Source organism: Zingiber officinale, chromosome 1B (genome assembly GCF_018446385.1).
Source record: "Zingiber officinale cultivar Zhangliang chromosome 1B, Zo_v1.1, whole genome shotgun sequence".
NCBI lineage: Eukaryota > Viridiplantae > Streptophyta > Magnoliopsida > Zingiberales > Zingiberaceae > Zingiber > Zingiber officinale.
The window spans coordinates 104,004,984-104,031,419 of record NC_055986.1 but is presented as its reverse complement, the minus strand read 5'-3'; the positions used below and the strand labels follow the sequence as shown (position 1 = coordinate 104,031,419).

The window sequence follows — 26,436 nt, the reverse complement described above, 5'->3', positions numbered from 1 at the left end:
CGATTAGGCAAAGAAGTCTTGGTCTAGAGGACTGGACAAAGTCTTGGCAAGTCGAGGATGTCGGACGAAATCCTAGGGTCTAGGACATTAGGTGGAAGTCCTGGGGGTCGCAGACACCAGGTGAAAGATTGGATGGGTTAGGATTTGGACGTCCAGCGGAAAGTCCTGAGGTCTCGAATGTTGAGCAAAGTCCAGACGGTCTGGAGGACCGATCTAGCAAAAGGTAAACTCTTCTAAAAGGAGTAGGTCAGAACGTGCTCCCCATAGAGGGAACAGTAGGTGTCAGTTCGATCTAGAATTTTAGTGAAACTTAAAGTCAAGACTGGACAATCCAGAGGCTATCAAAACTTATTATTCTTTATATATTTTGTTGCCTAAACTAACTCTTTTTTGCAGAAAGACAAAGCTTAAAAAAAGGTGGTCTGGGCTCCCAAAAGGACTCCGGGCACCCTGACTCTTGGTGTCCCCAGGCGCCCGGGCTCCCGATGTCCCAAAGGGCTCCGGGCGCCCGGACTTCTAGTGCTCGGAGTTTATCCAAGCACCAGTCTGGGCTCTTGGATTTTCTCCAGGCTCCTGAGTAAGCCTCGACTTGGGAGCACCCCCGGGTGGGTGCCTAGCTAGGTACCCAGGCAGTCTGAGTGCCCAGAGTTGCTCTAGGTGCATGGACAGGCAAAATATCATCTTCACGCTCAGTTGGAGGGCGATAATTGGCCGACCTACATCAGTGGTCTAGGCGCCCGGAGGGGGTCCGGGTGTCCGGACGTGGATAAACTTCTAGAATCAAGTTTCAACGAAAGCTCACCATGTTAGCATAGTCAAAGTACCCGAGAGGGGATCTAGGCTCCCAGATCCCATCATTCCAAAGAAGTTTCTCTCCTTTTCATTGCTCAAAAAACGCTTCTACGATGCCCAAACACTACTCCAATGACCAAAAACTCGCAATTTCAACACTATCATTGTCGGTAAAGTTTTCAATTGTAGTACTTAGATTATTAACTTGCTGTACTCATCTTTATAGTGTTCGAAATTGCTAGTGAATTGCCTAAAGTAAACACTCAATGAGTGTGGGTCTTGGAGTAGGAGTCGTCACAGGCTTCAAACAAAGTAAAAAAAAAATGTTAGCATGATTTTTGTTTTCTTTCTTTACTTCCTTATTTTCCACTGCACATACACTTTACACAATAAACTTTAAAAAATGTGAAAGCTACAAGCACTATTCACCCCCTCTAGTGCAATGATTCTACAATTGGTATTAGAGCGGGGCCGCTTTGAATCAGTGAAACCACCATTCAAACACTTTTTGTGGTATTTTTTGAGTTTTTCAGAGTCAGTCAGAATTGGTTCTATCACCCCTTCTAATAATTTTTCTCGATCGAGTTTATTGTTTCTTGAAATTGGTGCAACACCACTCGAGTTCTTAGTTTTCTTTTATCATGCACTACTAATTTGACCAAGTCTTGGGACATTTTGTCATTTTTCTTTTGTGTGCAAGAATTTTTTAATGGCCTATCAAGAAGGCTACAATACCGCACGCCCGCCTCTTTTCTCCAGTGAGAACTTCGGTTACTGGAAAGGCTAGATGGAGTACCACTTGAAGACACAAGTCAAAATATGGATTATCATCCAAATGGTCTTCTCATTCCACTCGACGACACTGGAAAACCGGTAACATGCAAAAACTGGGACCAACACATAATGAAGAAAATTGAGGTCGATGCAAAAGCTACTCAGACTCTGCAATGCGGACTAACCAAAGAAGAGCATAACCGAATCAGCTCATTCTCAAGCACAAAAGACTTGTTGGAGAAACTAATCGAACTGCACGAGGGGACCTCCGACACAAAGGTATCTAAACAAGACTTAATCTTAAACAAATTATATAATATAAAAATAGAGGAAGGTAAATCAGTGAGCCAGTTACATGCTCACATCCAATATTTTCTGAATGACCTCCACACAATCAGACAAAAAGTGGATAACTACGACGTCATCAGGTATGCGCTAAATGTCATTTTGAGGAACACTTTATGGGTTTCCATGGTAGATGCTTACAAAGTTTCTAAGGATTTTCGCTAATTAGATTAGACGAGTTGTTTTTCAAATTTGAACTTCACGAACAAACTAATACACTGCCAGTCGAGAAAAGTATTGCTTTGGTTGTAGGTACAAATAAAACTCAAGAACAAAATACCAAGCACTGGATTGAACCCGAGTCCGAAGGCAAATCAAACTCAGAAGATGATGATGAAATCACCATCGCACTCATGAACCTGGTACGAAAATTGTACAAGAAGAAGAAGAGTTTCACAAAATGCAAGATGAAGAAGGTGATTCAATCAAAGACAAAACAATCAAGTCTGAACTGAACTCAAAGGCCAAGTCTGATGTCACCTGCTATGGCTACAATAAGAAAGGATATATCAAGACAAACTGTCCAAACCAAAAGAAAACAAAGAAGCAGTAGAAGAAGAAAGCGCAACAAGCAACATGGGATAAATCATCATCAGAAGACTCAGATGTAGATCTCGAATAGATACGCTTCCTCACGCTTCTGGGCTAAGAACAAGTCATCGAGTCCAAATCAAGAGTAAATATAAAGCTGAATCTGAGAGAAGCCATGGATCCATATTTATTTCATAAGGTCTAAACAACACTATAAGTTCTTCTCAAGTAGATAAGTTACATAACTTGATAAATTATCTGATGTGTAAACTAGCAAAATCCAACATTCGGGTTAAGTTACTCCAAAAGGAGGTAGCAACCCTTAAGGAAGTGACTTACTGAGTCTGTTCAAGCTGGAACTTCAACTCAAGTCCAATAACTTGAGGAAGAAAATTTCAACTTGAAAAATCAAGTCAAGGAACTTAGGGACTCATTGGAACGGTTCACTTTGAGTTCCAAGAATCTTGATATGATCCTTGGAAAACAAAGAGCTGTATATAATCGATTTGGACTCAGTTATATAGGGAAACACAAATTTAAATCTGAGTCCCTAAGTCTAACTTGATTAATCAAGTTGGACTTAATCAATATTAGATCCCTAAGGATCAAATTCACTACCTTGATAGATCTTATCAAGACTATGATTTAGGGGGAGCCAATAAAAAGACCATTTTTATTAGATAAAATTATGTGATGCCTGATTTACTGATTTCATTATTTATGCTTAGATTAGGATGTATAGATAAAGACTTAGGCTTGATCGACACTTGATTAGTTAGACCAAGGATTCTCAGAAAGAAAATTAAATATTTAATTTCTTTAAAAGACTTTGTTTAGAAGTGGTTGTTGTTCTAGTACCCAAAAAGGTCTAGTGTCTCGCCATAGCCTAGAAGTCAATTATCGAAACAGATGTTTAATTAACTAACTATTAAACCTTAGTCTAACTCAAATGTAAATCAATCTTTAGATTTTAATCTAAATTGAAAATAAAATTAACTATCTCATACAACTTATAAGGTTCTCTGATTGACAATCTAGAAAAGGGTGAAATGGATTTAGGTTTAAAATAAAATTAGATAATTAAAACTTAACAAAAATTAAACTAAATTTAACTTTAATTAAAACTTAACAAAAATTAAACTTAATTAAAATTAAACTTAATTAAAACTTAACTAAAATTAAACTTAATCTAACTTAACTAAAATTAAACTTAACAAAAATTAAACTTAATTTAGCTAAAATTAAACCTAATTAAAACTTAACTAAAATTAAACTTAATTAAAACTCAACCAAAATTAATCAAATTAAGCCTTAAATCTAATTAATTCAAATTTAATCTAATCATATCAAAATTAATAAAATTAAACCTAAACTAATCTAATTAAATCTAAATAAACCTTAAATTAAAACAAATAAACCTAAGTTAAAATTAATAACTATCTCATAAACACCCATAGAAATAAAGTGATTGACAATCTAGATTGGCTGAGATGGACCATAAGAAGTTGAATTCAATCAATTTATCTTATAATCCATTTAAATTGGATCCAAATCAAATACTTTATGTGTAAAAATATAAGGATTTTGACCAATGGATGTTGGATAATGGATGCTCCAGATACATGACTGGAGACCGATTGAAGTTCACCGACTTAAAACTCAAGAACCTAGGTTCAGTTGCGTTTGGCAATGATGGAAAACTTAAGGTAATCAAAACAGGTAATATTGAACTAAGTTTCAATTTTATTATTTGAAATATTTATTAGTTGATACATTTAAATTTAACTTACTTAGCATAAGTCAATTGTGTGACTTGGGCTACTTAGTAACATTTTCAAATTTTGAATATGTAATTAAAAATATTAAAAATTCTATAATTACACTTAAGGGAATTAGAAAAAATAATATTTATACAATTGACCTACCAACCTCATCACTCAAGTATTTATTGACACAACAAGAGCAAACCAAACTGTGGCATAGAAGATTGGATCATACTCATCTAAAAATGAGTCAAAATGGTTTAGTTAGAGGTATACCAAAATTAATAAATTTAGAAAACACAATTTGTAATGCTTGTCAACAAGGTAAATAAACTAAATCAACCCATAAACTAACAAACATAAATTGAACTAACTCAATACTTGATCTTCTACATTTATACCTATTTAATTCACACGGAGCTAAGTCACTAAGAAAAAAATCAATACTGTTTAGTAATAATTGATGACTACTCAAGATTTACTTGGGTAAAATTTCTAAAAACCAAAGATGAAACCTTTAATAATTTTTACAAATTAATAGAAATAAAAAAGATACCAAGAGTATAAGAATCAGAAGTGATCATGGGGTGGGGGGATTTGAGAATCATAGATTTACCAAATTTTGCCAAAATAATGGATATCACCATAACTTTTCATGTCTTAGAACCCCTCAACAAAATGGACTAGTGGAAAGAAAAAAAATAAGACATTACAAGAAGTCATCAGAACCATGTTAAACGAATATAACCTAAGTAATTAATTTTGGATAGAAGTAATAAACATAGCTTGTTACATTTAAAATAGAATCTTAATAAATAAATTTTACAATAAAACCTCTTATGAAATATATTATAATAAAATACCCAACCTAAGTTATTTAAAAGTTTTTGGATGTAAAGTACACATATTAAATAGTAAGGATTATTTAGGTAAATTTATATCAAAATCAACAACTGACATCTTCTTAGGATATTCCACAACCAGTAGAGCCTATAGAGTCTATAACAAAAATACCTTAAAAGTTGAAGAAATAATCAATGTAATTTTTTATAAAAAAGTAACCTACCTAAGTTAATCAATGAAAATAATAATTAAAATACAAGAAACATAAAGATGATGAAGATAATGAAATTTGACATGAATCAAGTGAATCAGAAGAACCAAGTACTAACCCTGAAATAAGACCACCTAGGGTAAGATCCAAGCACCCACCTAACCAAATCTTAGGTGATCTGATCCTAGGAGTTCAAACTTGATCATCCTATAGAAATTTAAGTCAAATAGCCCTTATCTTCAAAATTAAACCCAAGACTATAGAAGAAGCCCTACCGGACTCAAATTGGATAATCGCAATGCAAGAAAAACTAGGCCAATTTGAAAGAAACCAAGTCTAGGAACTAGTACCTAAACCAATAAATAAAACTATAATTGACACCAAGTGGGTTTTTAGGAATAAACTAGATGATAAAGGAGAAATAGTAAGAAATAAAGATAAACTAGTAGCTAAGGGGCTCAGCCAAGGAGAAGGGCTAGATTATGATAAAACCTATGCACCTGTATATTGCTACAATTTCCCTAGGTCAAGGTTGACTAAGCTTGAATTGGCTCAAGCTTGAGTCTTGATGTTTGAGTTTTGATGTTTGACAATGTATGACGATTGCAGGTGCAATTGTCCATTTGGGGAGATCGCTAGAGAAATTCTCCTCTGGTTAATGTTTGACTAGTTTGGTATGAAAAAGAGTCAAGTAGGTCAAGGTTGACCGGATACTTAACTGGAAAGTCCTAACTGAAAGTTAGGTAAGGGCAAGTCTAACGGGGAGGTTGGCAGACGATGAAAATCTAAGTGGATCAGTGTTGATCAGACACTTGGTGTGGAAAGTCCTACTGAGTGAAGCCAGACAGATGGAAAGTCCTAGTGAGCGAACCTAAGTAGTTAGAAAATCCAAGTGAGTGAAGTTGGGTGAAAGACCTAGTGAGTGAAGCTAGGCAGTTGGAAAATCCTGGGGAATGAAGCCAGATGAAAGATCTAGTGAGTGAAGCTAGGCAAATGGAAAATCCTGATGAGTGAAGTTAGGTAAAAGATCTAGTGAGTGAAGCTAGGAAGTGAGAAAATCTTGATGAGTGAAGCTAGGTGAAAGTCTTGGTGAGTGAAGTCAGACGTGTGGAAATCTAGGTGGGTTCGGGGTGACCAAACATTTAGTGTTTGGAAGTCTAAGTGGGTCATGGAGGACCAGACACTTGGCACGAGATGATAAGTCCAAGTGGGTCAAGGTTGACCAGACACTTGGCACGAGATGACCTTCTTTCTTCTTTGCTTCTTCACTTCCTTCTGATTTGGATAATTCGCCTTGATATGCCCCTTCTTGTTACAGCCATAGCAGGTGACTTCAAACTTCATTTTAGAGCTTGGGCTTGGTTGCGTCGTCTTTGACCCACTTGGCACGGCTAGAAGCCAAGATTTCTCATACCCAAGAAGGCCTAGTGTCTCGCCACAGGCTAGAAGCCAATTATTGAAATGGATATTTAATTAACTAACTGTTAAATCTTAGTCTAACTCAAATGTGAATAAATCCTTAGAGTTTAATCTAAAGTAAAGATAAAATTAACCATCTCACAAAATAAATAAGACTCCTTGATTGATAATCTAGAAAAAAGGGTGAGATGGATCAACTCACTTAATTAATCTTACTTAATTAAACTAACTTAATTAAACTTAATTAAATTTAATTAAACTTAATTAAATTTAATTAAACTTAATTAAAAGTTACTTAATTAATCTTACTTAATTAAAACTAACTTTAAATTAAAATTAAACTAACTTAAAATTAAATTAAAATTAAACTAATTTAAAATTAAACTAATTTAAAATTAAATTAAAATTAAACTAACTTAAAATTAAATTAAAATTAAATTAAACTTAAACTAACTTGAACTTAAATTTACATCTAAATTAACTTAAACTTAACTAAAAATTAAGTTAAACTCAAACTTAATTTATCAAGCCTTGACTTTAAGACTTGGTTTTCCATCCTTAAATCCTTAGATTTTAATTTTTCATTTAGTTCTTGAGCATTTCTATTTCTAGGCATATACCTAAAATTCTTAGAATTTTTACTTAGATTGTTATCCTCCTTCCTAACCTTAGGTTAGGTAGACTTAGCATGAAGAGCTACATATTTTTCTTTGATCCTATCATGCCTTCTATTTTCATGATAAATAGTATTAAAATGATATAAAGTATTTCTAGCATGCTTTTTATTATGGGTCAAAGGAATTGGCTCAATAAGTGATACCTTGAGTTTTTCCTTTGAAACTCCCCCTTGACTTGAGCTTTCTCCTTTGACTTTGGTCGATTTCTTCCCCTTAGGATGTTGACTATGATAATGCCCTCTTTGATTGCATAAGAAACACATAATATGTTCCTTGCTCTTCCTTGTTATGGAACTGACCTTCTTGGGCTTCTCCATGCCTTTTGGTTCCACTTGGCCTTTCTTCTTTGTCAACTTAGGGCACTTGCTTTTGTAATGCCCTTTCTCCCTTCACTCAAAGTAATAATATGATTTTTATTATTGCTAATTGAAATTTCTATACCTTTGCTTGTAAGGGTGGCACATGATCCTCCATTTTATTTTTCTTGACTTGTGGAGGTGACATCATCTTCCTCTCCATTTAACCCGGACGTAGAAGTTCTTCTTGCTCCGACGTCAATGAATGATGCTTCCCCTCAATCCTAGAGGTGGAGGCCTCTTCTTGTTCATCCTCTTGCACATTGAACAAAGAGTATTCTCCCTCTTTGTCTTTTTCGTTGCCCTTCATTGAGGATGAAGCTTCTTTGATTTCTTCTTCTTCTGATGTTGAGCACCTCTCAATCTCGGAGTTCTCTTCTTCTTGATCCAATAAGTTGCCTCTTTGGATTTATCTTGATTTGGTGTAGTAGAGGGTTCTTCATGAATTCTTACCAACTCGCTCCAAAGCTCCTTGACATCTTTGCATTCTCCAATCTTACATAAAATTGTGCTTAGTAATAAACTAACCAATAATTTGGTTACCTTGCCATTTGCCTAGCACCTTTGAATTTGCTCATTGCTCCATTACTTTTCTTGAAGATTTTGCCTTTTGAATCCATTGGAGCTTCAAATCCCTCTATTAGAGCAAATCTTGCTCTATCTCTATCATGAAGAAGTTTTCAATTCTTGATTTCCAGGAATTGAAGCTTGTCGATGTGAATGGTGGAGGCATTCTTGTGTCGAATCCATCTCGGAAATCCATTTTGAAGTTGAGCCTTTGATGAAATCTTTGACTTAATGAAATTTAGGCTTCAACTTCTTCTTCCTCGAGCTCGTTGCCCTTCCGGCGATAAGTCTGGTAAAGAGCGGCCTTGCTCTGATACCACTTGTTGGGTCACTTCGAAGCAAGGGGTGATTAGCTTGTCGCACTTGCTTGCTTGCTTCGAAGATGATGATGATGCAGCGGAAAACCTCACAACATGATCACAACGCTAGCACCAGGATTTACTTGGTATCCACCTCAAGAAGAGGTGATTAATCCAAAGATTCACACACGACGCACTCTCCACTAAGAAAGATACTCCTTCTCGGATACAACCAGAGGTGGAGAAACCTCGTACAAACTCACACAAACATACAGCTCAAAATAAGAAATAAATACATGATAATACAAATGAAGAACCTTCTGTTTTGATCTCTTGTAGGTTTTAGATGCCTCTTGACTCTTGAAAATGCAACAACACTTGTCCCTAAGATGCTTCAAGAACTAGCGGAAGAATCATGAGCTCAGTCGTAAAGATCTTGTGTGTGCACTTCTTCATTTGAACTTACCGTCGCCTTTATATTTCACGATCTACGACTCCTAATCGATTGAGCTTCCTCCCAATCGATTGTCACGTAAGATCCCAGCCGTCCAAAACATGTATCATGCGCAACGGTCATATCCCAATCGATTGGGAAGGCTTGAATCGATCGACCGATCGATTCAGGGTGCCTCTATGCTCTCACTGGAAAAAGCCCTAAATCGATTGACCGATCGATTCAGGCTTCCTCGCATTCTTGCCAGAAATCCAACCTCAATTAATCAACTGATCGATTGTCGTTGCCCAATTGATCGACTGATTGATTGGGAACCTCTCTGTACTTGCGAGAAGGTCTCCCCAATCGATCGGTTGATCGATTGGCCTCTTCAGATTGGTTGAAACAAGGTCAAGATGAGGATCTTTTGCAGGATGGCTAGCTAGATAAAAAAAAAAATCCTTTCTAGAATGGCAACTAATTCTCGATTAACTTTCACTAAGCTTTCATTATCAAGGGTAAGCTTTTGGATTATTTTTTCCTTTTTAATGCAATGAACACATCCAATTTCTTCCTCTAAGTCTATATGAAATTGTGAAGCCGATGTCTCACACCGTTGTGGTGCAGACTCAAATTTAATAAGGAGGGGGCGCCAAGTAAATTTACTTCCTCAGGGGTAGGGAGAATATCAATAATAATATACAAAATCATTAATGATACATAATTAATTAAAAACCATTAGCTATATAAGATGAATTTAGCATGAGTTGAAATACACATAATGATTACCTGGCTAAGACAGACTTTTGCTAACCTAGCCTTTATTTTATTTTTGTGAGAATAAATAGATCTCCACTTACTTATCCTTGGTGTTACAATATTGTCTATCACTTGAATAGAGACATGCACAAGAAACCAAATCTATGTCATAATTAAACAATTAGATACTATTAAAATATTTATGAAATATATTAACTTACCAATAAAAACTTACAACAAGTAGATTAGTAAATCTCTTCATATAAGGCAGTGAGAAGGTACACCTAGGAGTCTTCAATGTAAAAGCATTCCCAAATATTGGGAGTTGAGGAGCCATATAATTATATATAGCCTTAACTCAATTATAACTTCCTAGGTTGTTGAAATTATCGACAATATTTACAATTCTTAAAGATAACTTATATGTCCCAGAAGCAAATAAAATAGAAGAAAAAAGATATAAAATATAAAATTTATAAAATAGCAAAACATCCGAATCTGAATCGACTTGGAGACAATATGTCCTCATTAGATTTTCCAATCTAGATCTAACTTGGAAAAAAATGTTTCAAATAATGCACCAGAGGCAACATTACAATGCATCACGACATGTCTGCCTCTATTTGGGATTCCAAGCAATAATGCTACATCATTGGTTGTGAAGGACATAACCACGTTGGCGAATTTGAATGTCTCTTATTCGCAATCCCAACTCTCAAATATGTTCACTAGTAATCCCCTAAGATGTTGAATTTCTGGTATGCTCATGAATAATGAAAATGGGCTATTTCTTATAACACTTACGTGTTTTTCGTGGAGTATAACTCCTGAATGACCCTTTGTCTTTCCTCTTATGAAAGTTTCAGAATAAAAATCTATAAAATATCCCAACTTGCTCATTCAATGTAACTTGTCTTGCAAACTTGATAATTGAATTACACTTCTTGAACTTAATGTATTTCTTTTACTTTCCTGCTATATAACAAAACAATACTCAAAATTTGTAAAATTCAATAAAATATCATTAGTAAAACAAAGTTAAACAAAATTTAGTTACTAACTCTATACAACGAATGGAAACATAATTAACAATTATGAAATTAGAATAAATGCAAACATAAATAATATATAATCTAAAAAAATATTAAATTTGTTGATAATTTAAATTAAGTTAATGAACTAAGAGTTCTATACATATTATAATCTTAAAAATATTAAAATTTTTAAATTTATCGACAACACTATGAGTTCTATACATACATAAGGGGCTAGGTTTAGAGATGATATAACCTATTTAAATTAAGAAATCCTTAACACATATTAGGTAAGAAATATGACAAATATTAAATTAAACTGCACTTTATACCAAAGTTAAATAGTATTAATAATTCATCTTGATAGTATTAACCTATTTAGATAAAGTATATATTAGGAAATTCATCTGGATAGTATTAACAAGGTTAAATATAAAAAATGTGTATTCATAAATAAAGCTATAATGAGAAATAAATGAACAATTAAAAAAAATACTTTTACTCTCCAAAGTTTTGCCTTTGGAGATGATGATGGATACTTCTACATTCTCATAGATGTACTAATGTGGTGTGATGGAACAATAAGGAGCGCCTAATCCGATGAAGGTGGTGAAACTCGGGACAATAACGAGTTAACGTAATGAAAAAGGTAGTGAAGCAGAACTTTGACCTAGGTTGTGAAGCTTCCATGAATACAATAATTGGTAAAGATATGATTTGGACTTTACAACTTTCGGAGAATAGAGAAGCAAATGACAACGCTTTGTTGGACCCCGTGGTAGTTTTGATGTGATCAACCAAGTTGGTTAGGTCCTGCTGTGTTTGATCCCTGTGTCTGAGTGTGCAGGAGCTTAGGAACACAGGAAGTTGAGCGGAAGACGCAGCTAGCGAGAAGGACGGCACGGGAAGGGAGCCGACGGGCTCAGTGCGTCTGAAGGACGAGAGAGCTGCGGAAGAGTACTCCGGTGGGCGTGAAGAGCGTGCGCGGCGTTCGAGGGACGTTAAGCCGAGACGGAAGGCTGCTCGAGGAAGGCCGGAAATTGGGTTCGGGTGAGCCCTATTTCGGTTGGCCGAAATCACCCAAACAAACGGAGCTTCGGAAGACAAAGTGAAGAAGAAAAGGAGTCAAAAGAGGCTGGAAGTTACTGTAGCAGAAAATACTGTAGCAGGAACCTTGAAGGCGCCTTAAACACATTGAAGGCGCCTTAAACACATTGAAGGCGCCTTGAATGGATTGTTTAAGGCGCCTTGAGCATGCTAGTTTGACCGTTTGCGCTGTGGATAAAGTTTTATCCGCAGATCAAGTTGGAGGCGCCTTGAACCCTATTGGAGGCGCCTTGGACTCTCGGGATAAGATTTCTAGGGCCTATATAAAGGCCCCTGGAGCTAGGAATTCAATAAAAACTCAAGCAATCAACTGTGTAGTGTTTCCTAGCAATAGTTCTGAGCTTCCAAAGTGTAAAAGGCTTCTCCGCCTTCAGAGAAGGAGAATTTTTCTACTGCGCTTTTTCTACTGCCCTGGATTAACAACCTTCTTGGTTGTAACCAGGTTAAAATCCTGATCTTCTCTGTATTTCTTTATTTAGTTTTTATTGCTTTATTAATTTATCACTATTGCACTAATTGAGTTGAAAGTACGAGGAGGGTATAGTTTAATTTTTGTTTTCAGCAATTCACCCCCCTCTTGCCGGCCTCCGCTGCACCAACAAGTGGTATCAGAGCCGGACCGCCTCAGAAGGACTAACCGCCGACTGAAGCACGAAGATCTAGACGATGGCCGGAGCTAGTGACTACCCACCTGCATTCGAGGGGGAGTTTGCTTTATGGAAGCAAAAAATGGAGGTATACCTTAAGTCTGATTTTGGTATTTATTTAATAATGAAATCTGGTTATGAAGCACCAAAGAAAGTAAATGGAGAAGAGCTCGAGAAATACCTCTGGAACGAGAAGCAACGTGATGAGTCGATGGCAAATGCGCGGGCTGAATTTCATCTTCTAACCACAATACCAAATGAAGATCTCGATAAAGTCGGAGAGTACAATAGTGCAAAAGAACTTTGGGAAAAGTTCTTAAAGATCTATGAAGAGTCCGAATCCAAGGTAAATGCCGTAACAACCCCAACAGCCGAATTTCATCCTGAAGCCACAGAAAGCTCATCCCAGATGAGCATCGATGAAGGGGAAGAGACTTCGGAAGAAAGCAACTTGACAGGGGGAGAATCAACAGCTGACAAGGTAAGTCAGGTATGGTCTCCACCTTCTGAACAATTAATTACATTAATCGAGAAGGTACCTGAAAATTTTTGCGAATTAAAAATTAAATCTTCGAAAGAATTTTCTGGATTAGAAAAAATTTTGTCGAACGAATCTTTCCAATTAAAAACACCTTCGAAATATTTTTTACCAATTATTTTGTTGAAAGAATTTCTGAAACTAAAAATATTGCCAAAAGATTCTTGTGAGTTACAAAATAATTTGTCGAACGAATTATCAAAAGATCTTTTATCAATTATTTTGTCAAAACAATTTTCCGCATACTTAATATTGTTTTCCTTAAATCTAAAAAATTATGATAAACTAAAGTAGAAATTTAGATATCATAATAAGGTTAGAGAAATGACAATAACTTGAGAATGAATTTTGTTTTAATAATAATAAAAAAAAATATTATTTTCGCCTAAGTTAAAAGCCTTTTCTATAATTCTAAAAAGTAATTTAACTTAGAATTTTTTTTTAAATATTCTTCTGAAAAATTCAAAAATTCATTTTACTAAAATTTTTTGGAAAATTTTTTAACTTGAAAATTTTTTTGTGGAAACTTTTTGACTTGCAAAATTTTACCTAGAAAATTTTTCAAAATTTCATTCTTACTTGGAATATTTTTGAACCATTTATTTTACCTAACATATTGTTGGATAATTCTCTCTATTTTTATTAACCCCGTTTTTGTTGTGATCAAAGGGGGAGAGAAAAGTACAAGTTTAGGGGGAGTTAGAAAAAATTTAAAATTTAAATTTCTTTTTCTATTTTTTGTTGCAATTTTACTAATTGCAAAAATTATACTTAACTTGTTAGTTTAGTAATTTTTCTTTAAATTACTTTTTATGTCTATTTTAACCCTAACTTGAACTTGGGTTGATGCACATCAAAAAGGGGGGAGATTGTTGGACCCCGTGGTAGTTTTGATGTGATCAACCAAGTTGGTTAGGTTCTGCTGTGTTTGATCCCTGTGTCTGAGTGTGCAGGAGCTTAGGAACACAGGAAGTCGAGCGGAAGACGCAGCTAGCGAGAAGGACGGCACGGGAAGGGAGCCGACGGGTTCGGTGCGTCCGAAGGACGAGAGAGCTGCGGAAGAGTACTCCGGTGGTCATGAAGAGCGTGCGCGGCGTTCGAGGGACGTTAAGCCGAGACGGAAGGCTGCTCGAGGAAGGCCGGAAATTGGGTTCAGGTGAGCCCTATTTCGTTTGGCCGAAATCATCCAAACAAACGGAGCTTACAAAGTGAAGAAGAAAAGGAGTCAAAAGAGGCTGGAAGTTACTGTAGCAGAAATTACTGTAGCAGAAATTACTGTAGCAGGAACCTTGAAGGCGCCTTAAACATATTGAAGGCGCCTTGAATGGATTGTTTAAGGTGCCTTGAGCAGGCTAGTTTGACCGTTTGCGCTGCGGATAAAGTTTTATCCGCAGATCGAGTTGGAGGCGCCTTGAACCCTATTGGAGGCGCCTTGGACTCTCGGGATAAGATTTCCAGGGCCTATATAAAGGCCCCTGGAGCTAAGAATTCAATAACAACTCAAGCAATCAACTGTGTAGTGTTTCCTAGCAATAGTTCTGAGCTTCCAAAGTGTAAAAGACTTCTCCGTCTTCAGAGAAGGAGAATTTTTCTACTGCCCTGAATTAATAACTTTCTTGGTTGTAACCAGGTTAAAATCCTGATCTTCTCTGTATTTCTTTATTTAGTTTTTATTGCTTTATTAATTTATCACTATTGCACTAATTGAGTTGAAAGTACGAGGAGGGTATAGTTTAATTTTTGTTTTCAGCAATTCACTCCCCTCTTGCCGGCCTCCGCTGCACCAACACGCTTGTGGTATGAGGAGGATCGGTGATACAGGACTTCATCGGTGAAATATTGAAAGACGGGAATGAGTAGACGACCAAGTTTAGGATTGCATTTTTGAAATTAAGCGAAAGCAGGGAGTATGCGATGTCGGGAGGGAAGGAGGAGTTAGGGTTCAAGATTGGATTTTAGCATAAGCAGGATTTCGTGAAATTAAAATGAGTTGGGATGCTTTTTCTGGTTTCAAATGAGCACCCGAGATAGATGGAGACGAGCAGGTAATGTGGATGAGGGGTAAAATTGGTATCCCATACGTTATTTGATATTTTAAAAGTTATGTACATGAAATAGGTATTTTACGAATTTAATTATGCACTTCAGTAAAAATCGGAAGCATTTTTGTTCAAGCGAACCGGAGGTTTAGTTGAACCGGGCTGGCTGTGATAAATTTCGAGAAATAAACCCTTTTCTTGCTTTTTCCTCTTCATTCCTTCTGCAATTCCAGCGCGAATCTGCCGCCGCCTCTCCCCCGACTTGACCTGCAACGGCTTATCTCGAGCAGGAGGAAGAGGAAGTCGTTTTCCCTTGTTCTCGTAATCACCCCCTTCTTCCCCTTCGCGCCAGATTAGTGTGACCCTCCTCCGCTGGGTGACTCGAGCGAAGCCTCTTATCTTTGATACTTTCAGCAATTTCGTTTTTTTGAACTATCTGTTTCGTGAATATTTGAAAGAATCTTCACTTGTGCGGTTAAACAATACTATGTTTTTAAGCATCTATTTGTACATGGAAGTCTCCTTATCTTTTGATTCTTTGGCGTTGAATTTGGACCTTGTTGCTCTTGAAAGTATTACCCAACGACAATCTTTCTTATAATTTTCGCCAGGTTTTTGTGTTCTTCTATTGCACAAATCTACGTGTTAAACTCAAGTTTCTGGAAGCTTGAGTTATGTATCTCTCAGAGGGCCGGTCGTTGTTGCTTAAGGTTCCAAAGTCAGCAGTGACATCCGTCCTCACTTTGAATATGATTCCTGATACTGAACAAGAGAAGGGCTCGGATGTTTCAAAACTAAAAGAGGCAGACGTACTGAGGCATTTAAAGTTAGAGAGGAACATTGCTGTTGCACTAGATTTTTTCAGACATGTGGCAGGGTTCAAAGGATTTAGACACACTCCCCTCACATACCAAATGATGATTGAGAAATTAGGGAGGCAAAATGCAATGGATACTGTTCAATACCTCCTGCAACAGATGAAGCTGCAAGGTCTACCCTGCACTGAGGACATATTCATCAGTGTCATAAGGTCGTATGCTCAAAGTAGTACAGTAGAACAAGCCTTGAAAACATTCTACCGCATTCAAGATTTTGGTTGCAGACCTACTGTCAGAATCTACAATCATATTTTGGATGCAGTTCTGAAGGATAACAGGATCAATTTGATAAATCCTATTTACAGTAATATGAAGAAAGAGGGAATAGAACCCAATGTCTTCACCTACAACATTCTTCTCAAAGCTTTATGCCAAAATAATCGAATAGATACTGCACGCAAACTTCTCATCGAGATGTCAAAGAAGGGGCACTCTCCAGATGCAGTGAGTTACACCACAATTGTATCTTCCCTTTGTAAGTTTGGAAAGTTAGATGAGGCTAAGGAGTTAGCTAAAAGCTCAGCTTCCTGTGTACCTGCATATAATGCTCTGATTAACAGTGTATGTAAGGAGCATAATGTTAAAGAGGCACTTTGTTTGGTTGATGATATGATAACTAGAGGATTGTGGCCTAATGAAATCACTTACACGACAATTTTGAATGCTTTGTGTAATGTAAAGGAAATGAAGCTGTCTGTTGCTATTCTAGCTCAAATGCTAGTTAAAGGATGTGCCCCTAGTATTGTTACCTTCACATCTTTGATAAAAGGTTTTCTTGAAGAAGGAAACATCTCAGAAGCTATAGATGTTTGGCATGGAATGACTCTAGAAGGATGCATGCCCAACATCATTGCATACAATGTCCTTATTCATGGCCTTTGCTCTGCTGGAAATCTTAGAAGAGGTTTAGCTGTATTTGATGAGATGATTCAAAATGATTTCTCTCCTGATATTAGAACTTATAGTTCTCTGATTAACTCCTTATCAAAAGTAGGAGACCTTGAAGGTGCAATGTCAATATGGAACACTATGATGAACAATGGTTGTAAGCCTAATGTAGTCGTATATACCTGCATGGTGGAGGCATTTTGCAAGAGGTTCATGTTTGAGCATGCTATGAACTTTATTAAGAATATGATATTGGAGAACTGTCCTCCTAATACAGTGACATATAATACTTTAGTTAAATATTTATGCGATAGTGGAAGAGTAGGGTGGGCCATGAACATAATAGATGAGATGAAAATTCATGGTTGTCTGCCGAACACCAGAACCTACAATGAATTGCTCTGTGGCCTCTGCAAAGAAGGAAGTTTCAGAGAAGTTTTTACACTTATGGGTGACATGATAGCAAATGGGGCTGAGTTCAATGTTGTCACTTATAACACAGTGATACATAGCATCTCACGGATGGGTATGATCAAGGAAGCTTTGCTACTGACTGGAAAGATGATTGTCCATGGCATAAAACCTGACTCTTTCACTATTAATGGATTGATTTATGCTTCCTGTAAGGCAGGCTTAGTTAGAAATGCTACTCAATTTTTTGGTCAACTCTATTCAGGAAATTATTACAGGGATGTATTTTCCTATACTACTCTGATAGCTGGCCTTTGTAATGAGCAGAGGATAGATGATTCTATGGTATATCTTCAGAAAATGCTGGATGAAGGTATTTTCCCCAATGTTGTCACTTGGAATGTACTAGTACGAGGCATTTATGTAAACTCAGATTACTCTGTTATGATTAGAGTGATGAATGGCATTCTGAAGTAAGGTGATCATTCTATGAGAGTGGATGTTTGGATCTAGGGCTTATCGTCCTGCTGTTTGCCAGTGAAAAGGATAATTTAAGCTTTTCAATCAACCAAAAAAATAGGTAAAAAGAGGGTCATGAATGCTCTATTGGTGGTATATAAAGAAAAACATTCTTAGTTTGCTCATGAAAGGAAGAGTAGGGCAGATCCTTGGTTGTCACCTCTAAATGAAATAAGTTGGCAGTTTGTCTGTCAAGCTTGCCTTTTGGATTGTTGATAATTAACCAAGGTGATGGCTTGCCTCCTTAAGCACTTGCTATTGGCTTGGTTGCATAATCAGAAGTATTTAATTGTACAAGAAATGATATGGTAACTTCTAATGTGAAGAGAACAAAATAGTTGTATTTCACCTGATTATATGCTGAAATATCAGTCTGTAGCAGATATAGCTATTGCATTACAAGATTACCTTCAACAATTTCCACTGGGATAGCATCCATCCTGATACCAAATTTTTTTACAATGCATGGGATATACCTGGAATTGTCTTTATTAGTTTATAGCTTGATCTGCTGTTTTTTCGGGGATGGGTGGGTGGGGGAACCCTTCCTCATGGCAAAATCTAGTTCATTTAGTAAGAGCATTAATGTATCTGGACTGCTCGAGAATTGGAAATGTAATATTCATCTTAAGAGCAGAGCATGCCAGCCCAATTTCAGCATGCCTATAATCAATTGTGATGAGAAGAATGCGCACTGGTAATCTGGGTTGCTTCACATTGAGGGAAGATTTCACATTGTTCTTTTGTTACTTGGTTAGCTTGTGTAGAATCTGGAGACTTCTTACTTTAGAAAAGATCCAGCAAAGTGAGGCTTACAAGATCTCACACGTGTTGGCTTTCTCATGAAGATGAACCTTTTGATTATACATTCTTCAAGTTTAAGATTTCTTTGTATATATGACAATTGTTTGTCAGCAATTCAGATAGAAAAAGCACCTTGCAAGAGTGAATAGTTTCAATCTGGATTGATAACAAGGTCCTTGAAAGTGACATACAACTACTGCTTGGAAATTACTCCTCGATTCTACCATCTACATTGTGTGTAGAACAAAAAACACTAGAACATTCAAACGAAGGAGGATTTCGTTCTCCTAAGATTTGGAAGTAACACGATATACTTTCTTGTTATTCTATTTCAAACATGTAAAAGTTGGGTAACAACTAACAAGTGTGACAGTGCTCCAACATATCTTTTTTTTTTTTTTCCTGAATCTATTCAAAGATACTAATAGTTCTCAAATATAGTTAGATTCAAAAGTATTTGATTGATTTCAGTAAAGGCAGCAGTAGAGAGCTGCAAATACTATATGATCCTGTCCGAATGAAGCTGGAATGCTGGAGGTGGGATGACTGCTGACGGGTTGAAGACTTCGATCCTGCAAACAAAATCAAAATCAGGGAAGGGGTTCATGGCGTTGACCCTCCGACGCTCAAGTCAAAATCAGGAAGAGAGAATGAAGTAATCAAGAAAAAAGAAAATCTTGCCTTCCTCATACTTGACATCTCCTTTTATATCTTTTTATGTGATCGTTCATCTGTCCTTATTGATATGCATTGAGCATGCACTATACTTGGTGCAACATAAGATCTCTTTTCTGCTGTGTTTTCAAAACTGGACCAAAATGATTGATTTAATACATTGGAAAGTTTGTGGCATGACCTTGTAGAATTGTTTGATGGAGGGATAAAATCCATGTAAATGGCCCTAAATAGATTGGAGTGTCACGGGTGTTTTTTTTGGGTACTTTGGTGAACATAAGGATAAGTTGTTTTATGGTTAGATAGCTTTCACTAACTTTTGATTTACTTTCAACTTGTTTGATTTATTATGTCTTTGCTTATTTATACTTATTACTTATTAGAATATATAACTTGAATAGGAAAATTATATGAATTTGGGTGGAAAATTCTAGATTTACACTGGTGCTAAATACAGTGTCACAAGAATCACAGCAATCTCAAATTTACAGTATGCCAATTTCCTTGAGGATGATGGTAATCAACACATGCCATGGTCAGACAAGATGCGGTTGCTGGCTGGTTTTCCACTCTGCAAGCAGACAATTGGAGGGACAGTTGGAGGATACAATTCCCCAAAGGCCTTCCAACAAAATGGTTCATACATGTGATACTGTTCTTGTAGTGGTTGAAGCTCGATCCCAGTTATACTGATGTCTGAACATGGAGAAGCATCACTGCATGCAAAGTGCACTGGTTTCACTGTGTATGTCCCTCTGATGTTCTCATAGGCAATTCCTGACAGGGCTACGGCTGATGTCTGGTTTTTACATGAAGATCTATCACAGTAAAATTGGTCAATGACAATCGGAGTCTGGACTTCGGATACTCTTATGTTTGAGAATGTTACACTTTGAACAGATCCTGATCCACCCTGCAATTCATAGTATTTGCGCTGATATCCATTAGTGTTCCCAGGTACAGTTTGTTTGTGTATCTTTTCTATGCAATGCTTTTATAGCCGGACAAACAAAATGTAATTCCTTGTATGCTAATTGTAAGTTGTTTGCAGCATGGGATAAGAGAAACTTTATTACTGGATATGAACTGAAGGAATTTTATAGATTACTTTGTAATTAGGGTATGCTGAAGCATTCACCTGCCAGGTCTTGATTCTGACACCATTCGTTGTGTTGTGCACGTTGATGTCTCTTACAGTTATATTAGAAACACATGCTTTCATGTTGTCTCTTCCAAGGCCACCAATGCTGATTCCATGACCAGGACCACAGTCTACACTGTGGATGTTGATGTTTGTGCATCCTGTTTGGATAGAGACACAGTCGTCACCTATGTTTAAGCAAAATGCAAGATCTCATGTTAGCAAATCTCGAGCAGTTTGTTACAGTGAAAATTTGTTTCGACTTTCTTGTTATCTTAAACCATTTAGATGCCATGGAGGATCTTAAACCAATCTTTTGTTCTGCAGCATTTAGGATGAATATCAAATGATCACCCTTAGAGCACAATGGGTGAGAAGTGAAATTGTTTGAACATGTATGTTATCACTGTTTGTTGTTGATATTTGTTGTCAGTGTGAAAAATTGGCACCATATTCCTTTGCTATAAAAACAGTTTACCACAGCTCATGTTGGTATGATGAATCATGACATCCCTTGAATTTTGCAGATGTATTCCATCTGTGTTGAGGCTTGTGCCAGGTGAATTAATTGTCATGTTGAAGACCTGGACTGCTTCACAATTATCAAACTTCAGGTGGCATTGTGGACTGTTTTGGATTGTGATGCCAGTTATTGTTACATTATAACTCCCATAGAACCGCAGAGCCTGCAAATGTTTTGTTTGGTGAATCATTGCTATATTGAATGGCGAATGCCACAAATTGGATGGGATTTCTTACAGTTGGCTTGATCTCCACCAACTTCAGACTGAGCTCATCGTCGCTCTGCCAAAGGTTTCACCTTGAAAATCAGCAATGTGCAATAATATTTATGACTTGTAGGGTTATGATGTTCGAGCGAGAAATGAATATGACTACTCTATGAAGGATGAACCATGGTCAGGATGTATTTGTAACAGAAAAGAGTGAACTTGAGAGTCTCTTCCCCCCTAGTGGTTAAGATGCTTTGAAGATGCAAGCAAAGATAACTAATCGATAATGTTCAAATGGAGATAAAATCAGCTATCTTACTGGATGAACATTAGACTCTGTGCTCGTCCACCATATGCTGCCTCGTCCTTCTATGACTCCACTACCACGAATTGTTATTCCTTGCAGTTTCGTGAACTCAATCCACCAGAGTAGGCCAGATCCCCAACTTCGGGAATCAGCTGGGGCCAAAATTGTTCCATCTAACTGCAACAGGTGCAAGCGATTCTTTAGGATTAGTCATTTTATTCCTGGTGAGTTTTATATACCCTAGCAAATTATTTCATCCTCTCACCCTGGATGAACCTAAATAAATGATCTTGTTTTTCTAGTCTTGTATCTTCTATCAGTATAGTATTCTGTTATTTTTTACTCTACCTTCCATTTATTTATCTCGTGCCCTTGTTAAATTCATTACTATATCACTAGTTTCCAACAGGCATTTAAAACTGTTTGTGTAGACCAAATACAATTGATTACTCTGATGCTGGAAACTGCATCGCAAATGGCTAACTTCTGTTTCCATCCTCAAGTCGTAGGATTACCTGGAACACAATGTTTGGCCCACAAGAAGGTCCAGAAAAGGAGATGGGGCCTACAAGGAACTCAAACTCAGCTGGAACAATCAAAACTGATCCTTCCACCTTGCACGCAGCAGCCCATGCAGCCTCAAAAGCCTGCAGCAAAACCAAGGTCAGAATCATTCTTAACTTTCTCCACCAAATCTTGTTCTTTTATCAACCACAAACAACCTTTTAAAAAGACAACTAAAAGAATCAAGTAGTTGAAAAGGAGGCAACAGCATTCTGATTCCCTGTGACAGTTTATATTGTGACATTGAAAAGCAAAAGAAAAAAAAAGCAGAGCCTTTTTTTTTGTCACACATTGCATCACAAAAAGTCTTCTCTCGGTTTCAATTTGGATTTGCCTACATGCAATCTCCAGCCAAATTACAAGTAGACTAATTAGCGTGCATATTTATGGACTAACTCTCCCCATAAGCTGGTTTGTAAAATGCTACAGGTAGAAGTTTAGCTAATGGGGGTAGAAGGAAGAATGTGTGAGAAGCTGACCTTGGTGTCATCTGCGACACCATCCCCGTTGGCTCCATAATCAAGCACACTAAACATGGCGGCTGGATTTGGCACCTGGTGCTCTGTTCCCGGATATGGTGGCTGTGAGCTCGGAGGTGGATTCAACTGGTTGTCTCTACCGTCACCATGATCATCACGATCACCCTTGCTGCTACCGACACTTGTATGCCTTCCCTTCTTTCTTGCCATGGCTGAGGGAGACAACTTTGACTTCCTGTGCCTTTGGTTCCTTGCTTCACATCCGTCAAATTTAGTACATAACAAGAGGACAAGGAAGAAGAGCAGCAGCACAAAGCATTTCAACCTCATTCTGCTGAAACGACGAGAGATGAAAAGATGGAGAAGAAGGTGAGTTTATAAATAGGCGTAGGCCCCAGCACTCCAAGTCGCGTGTCCACCTAAGCAGCTCCTACGTTTCCACAAATTAAAAGAAAAAAAAATTATATGTTCAACTTATTTTATAAATATTTGTAACAACAGCTTACGCCAACAACAAATAGATAATATTAAGAATAATAAACACATGGTATTGACATAAGAAATTGTGTGAATGTGTGTCTATATATATATATATATATATATATATTAAAATAGGAGATGATGAGTTGATTGAAATCGAAAGATTTAAATATTTAAGATTATTTTTGTAAAACGTTGGAGGGATTGAGAGAGATGTTTTACATAAAATATAAATAGGATGGTTGAAATGAAGGGGAGTGTCGAATGTTTTATGTGATTTTAAAGTACCTCTTAAACTTACAGGTAAGTTTTATAAAATCACAGTTAGACCTATTATGTTATATGGAGCTAAATGTTGGGCTATGACTCAAACACATGAGCAGAAGATGAGAGTTACAGAGATGAGGATATTAAGGTGGATGTGTAAACATATGAGAATGAACAAAATAAGAAATGAGAGTATTAGAGAGAAAGTCGGAGTAGCATCTATTGAGGAAAAATTTCGAGAGACACGTTTAAAATGGTACAGACATATACTTAGACGACTAATACATCCTCCAGTTAGGTGATGTACAATGATGATAAACATACATATCAAACGAGGAAGAAGAAGACTAAAAAAGACTTGATTAGTAGGAGATAGAACTCAATGACATAAAAAGATTCATACAATCGACCTTTCCTAGTGGGAAAATGTTTGATTGTTGTTGTTATTGTTGTTGATTGGTGGACAAGCAACAAAGTCGAATATTTTGTATTCACATTTTTGTACGTTTTACGTCAATTTATCACATGATTGTAATAATTTTTTTTTTGCTAATGTTATATATTCAGCTTATATCGACTAATTCTGAAATGATCAATCTGATTTTATAGAATTTTTTTTACAATTTACAGGATAAATTATAAAAAATACTTACAGCGAACGACTCATAAATCTAACGTTCTTATATTAATCGTTTATTAAAAAAAATTATTCATTAATGGGTCAAAATTGGAATTGACAGGACACCATTGAACCATTATCTCGGGGCATAATTGTATAGGATCATACATTAAACTCTCTCATATTCACGCTAAATCAAGAGTGAATTGCTCATAAAGTAAATAATTTTATTTTATATACCAGCTAGATAGTTCTGTAGTTGAATGCATGGGTTGTGTGAGTTAAGACACAATTTTCATGTTCATATTATGTGGATGGATTGTGTGCATTAAGACACAATTATCATCATACTATGTGGATGGTGCATGTGAGCTAAATGTTAGGCATATCTTATGTTTATTGTCTTATAGGATCATCATATCCATATCTTTTTGGAACCAATTATTATGGCATTAATATTGTAATTATGATTAATACACACAATTATCATGTTCATACTATGTGGATGGTGCATGTGAGCTAATTGTTATACAGATCCTATGTTTATTGTCTTATAGGATCATCACATGATATCCATATCTTTTAAAAACCAATTGTTATGACATTAATATTGTAATTATATTTGTTCTTGTCCGAAATTGATGAAGATGACTGGTGAGGTGGATGACACGTTGACCATGGAGGACCTCAATTTTAAATGGAGAAAATCCAAAGCCGATAACTAGCCTACTATGTCACTAAAGGCATAGAGAAGAAAGCGTCCATAGACAATCCAGGAATGAGTCCCCAGTGTAGTTACTCTGATGTTCAAATTAGTTTTGAGACTAAATTCAAGTAACTGTGAAATTAATGATGATGAATAGTGAAAATCATTAGAGATCTTAACTTCACATAGAGAAGGGACCCTTTATATATCACCTTTGTCCTCGTTCCATGTAACGAGACGACTCATCATAGTAAAGTAACCCATCTTGCCATTATGCTTAAATGGTACCTGGTAGTCCCATTATAGGGATGATAAACATGTCTACTGTATTGGCTATAAAGATACACTTTCCAGATCTTCTGACAAACTTCTGTCTGGCATTAAATGAGATAATAGGTTGATGAGCCAAATGGATTAACAGGCCTTTAGTTGATATTCTTTAGTAGTAAATAGATTTTATTTAAGAGAAGGCCTTCTGGGTCCATAAATAAGGAATTTGAACCTGGATATTTGTTATTTGCTAATATTTGTTAAGTTACCTCTGATAGTTTACCCTACTTGTTTAGTTTATATATTTTGACAAAGGAGGAGGGTAAAGAGTTTAAGATAGAAAAATCATAATCCAATAAAAATAAAAATAACAATATTAAGAGAATGAAGATAATGTTTATTTTCTTATTCATACTATTATTTTTTATATATTTTTCTAAGTTTAACTCAGGTTGTCATTATATCAAAAAGAAAAATATTATTGATGCAGTTATCACTACTGATCAAACTCAGATTTTTATATATGACAAAAAGATTAAAGTTAGATGTTGTGTTTTAATTCAGTTACTAAGTGTGAAGGACTAAAAGACTTGATAGGGACTAGACACTAGGCTGGAGTCTAGTCGGATCAGAGAGGACCAGATGATTGGCAAGAAGTCCAGTTAAGTAAGAGAGGACTAGGCAGCTGACAAGAAGTCTAGTCGAGTTAGAGAGGACTAGACGATTAGCTGAAGTCTAGAGAGGGTATCTAGCAGAAAGACTTGGTGGATCAAGAGATTAAGGTCAACTAAGTCCACAAATGATAAGTAAAAGTAAGAAATTAGAGGAGAGATCTAGTGAGGATGTGTTTCTAGTTGAGGGAACAGCAAGCGTCGGTCCGACTTAGTATTTCAGCGAAATTCAAAGTCAAGACTGGCCAGTCCCAAGACTGTCAAAATATTTATTTTTCTATATTATGCTTCTTGTACTAACTTGGTGGTGCAGGAAAGTAAAAGTTGGTAGAAGGGCTTCTAGGCGCTCGCGCATGGTCCAAGCACTTGGAGGTCCAAGCACCCATAGTGGGTCCAGACGCTAAAATGGGCTGAACCCAACCACGCGTGAAGCTAAGTTGGTGGCTCTGATTGGCAAGCACATGTCGAGGTTCAGGCATCTGGAGTTGGATAAAGCTTTCACGGATAGAGTTTCACCGAAGTGTAGCCACGTTAGCGGTCCATGCAACTAGGGGTGGTCCGTGCACCTAGAGGTGGATAATCTAGCTACTAAGCAGGATCGGATAAGCCTTAGTCTAGGCGCCTTAGCCTTAACATTGTTCATCAATCATCTAGCTGCTCCAATTTCATTCTGCCGCTATCTTACAACATTGCTTCACCCGATTGCTACAGACGGAAAAACTCCTAATCTGAGCTAACGACTTCTTCATCCTTGTGTTCGTAACATTTATTTAAGTAAATTATTTTCATTGGATAAGGAAGTGTAGCGTGTTACACTCCTCTTTTTATGTAATCGAGATTTTGATTGATTAGCAGATTACCCTTCGATAGGTCCAAGGGGCTTAGGTTATGG

The 26,436-nt window shown here is 36.6% G+C and overlaps 2 protein-coding genes across 2 annotated transcripts; one reads left to right on the top strand and one right to left on the bottom strand.

Moving 5' to 3' along the window:
• Positions 1-15,350: 15,350 nt before the first annotated feature.
• LOC121970621 (pentatricopeptide repeat-containing protein At3g48810-like) lies at positions 15,351-18,714 on the top strand. The gene has a single exon (XM_042521446.1). The coding sequence runs from the start codon at positions 15,809-15,811 to the stop codon at positions 17,786-17,788; it is 1,980 nt and encodes a 659-aa protein (XP_042377380.1). The 5' UTR covers positions 15,351-15,808; the 3' UTR covers positions 17,789-18,714.
• A 1,115-nt stretch (positions 18,715-19,829) lies between these two features.
• LOC122040629 (polygalacturonase At1g48100-like) lies at positions 19,830-22,741 on the bottom strand. The gene is made up of 7 exons (XM_042600019.1): positions 22,532-22,741; positions 22,004-22,135; positions 21,501-21,665; positions 21,210-21,254; positions 20,929-21,136; positions 20,448-20,638; positions 19,830-20,222 (listed from the first exon to the last, which is right to left on the bottom strand). Exons 1-7 carry the CDS (start codon positions 22,739-22,741, stop codon positions 19,830-19,832), a joined length of 1,344 nt encoding a protein of 447 aa, XP_042455953.1.
• Positions 22,742-26,436: the final 3,695 nt, after the last annotated feature.

Bases quoted from the DNA above. Each gene is read 5' to 3' on its own strand.
- LOC121970621 (XM_042521446.1), top strand. From the start codon at position 15,809: ATGTATCTCTCAGAGGGCCGGTCGTTGTTGCTTAAGGTTCCAAAGTCA.
- LOC122040629 (XM_042600019.1), bottom strand. From the start codon at position 22,741: ATGGCAAGAAAGAAGGGAAGGCATACAAGTGTCGGTAGCAGCAAGGGT. The intron at 22,136-22,531 runs GTCAGCTTCTCA...GTTTTGCTGCAG, and splicing joins GTGTCGCAGATGACACCAAG to GCTTTTGAGGCTGCATGGGC. The intron at 21,137-21,209 runs GTAAGAAATCCC...AAACATTTGCAG, and splicing joins TGGTGGAGATCAAGCCAACT to GCTCTGCGGTTCTATGGGAG.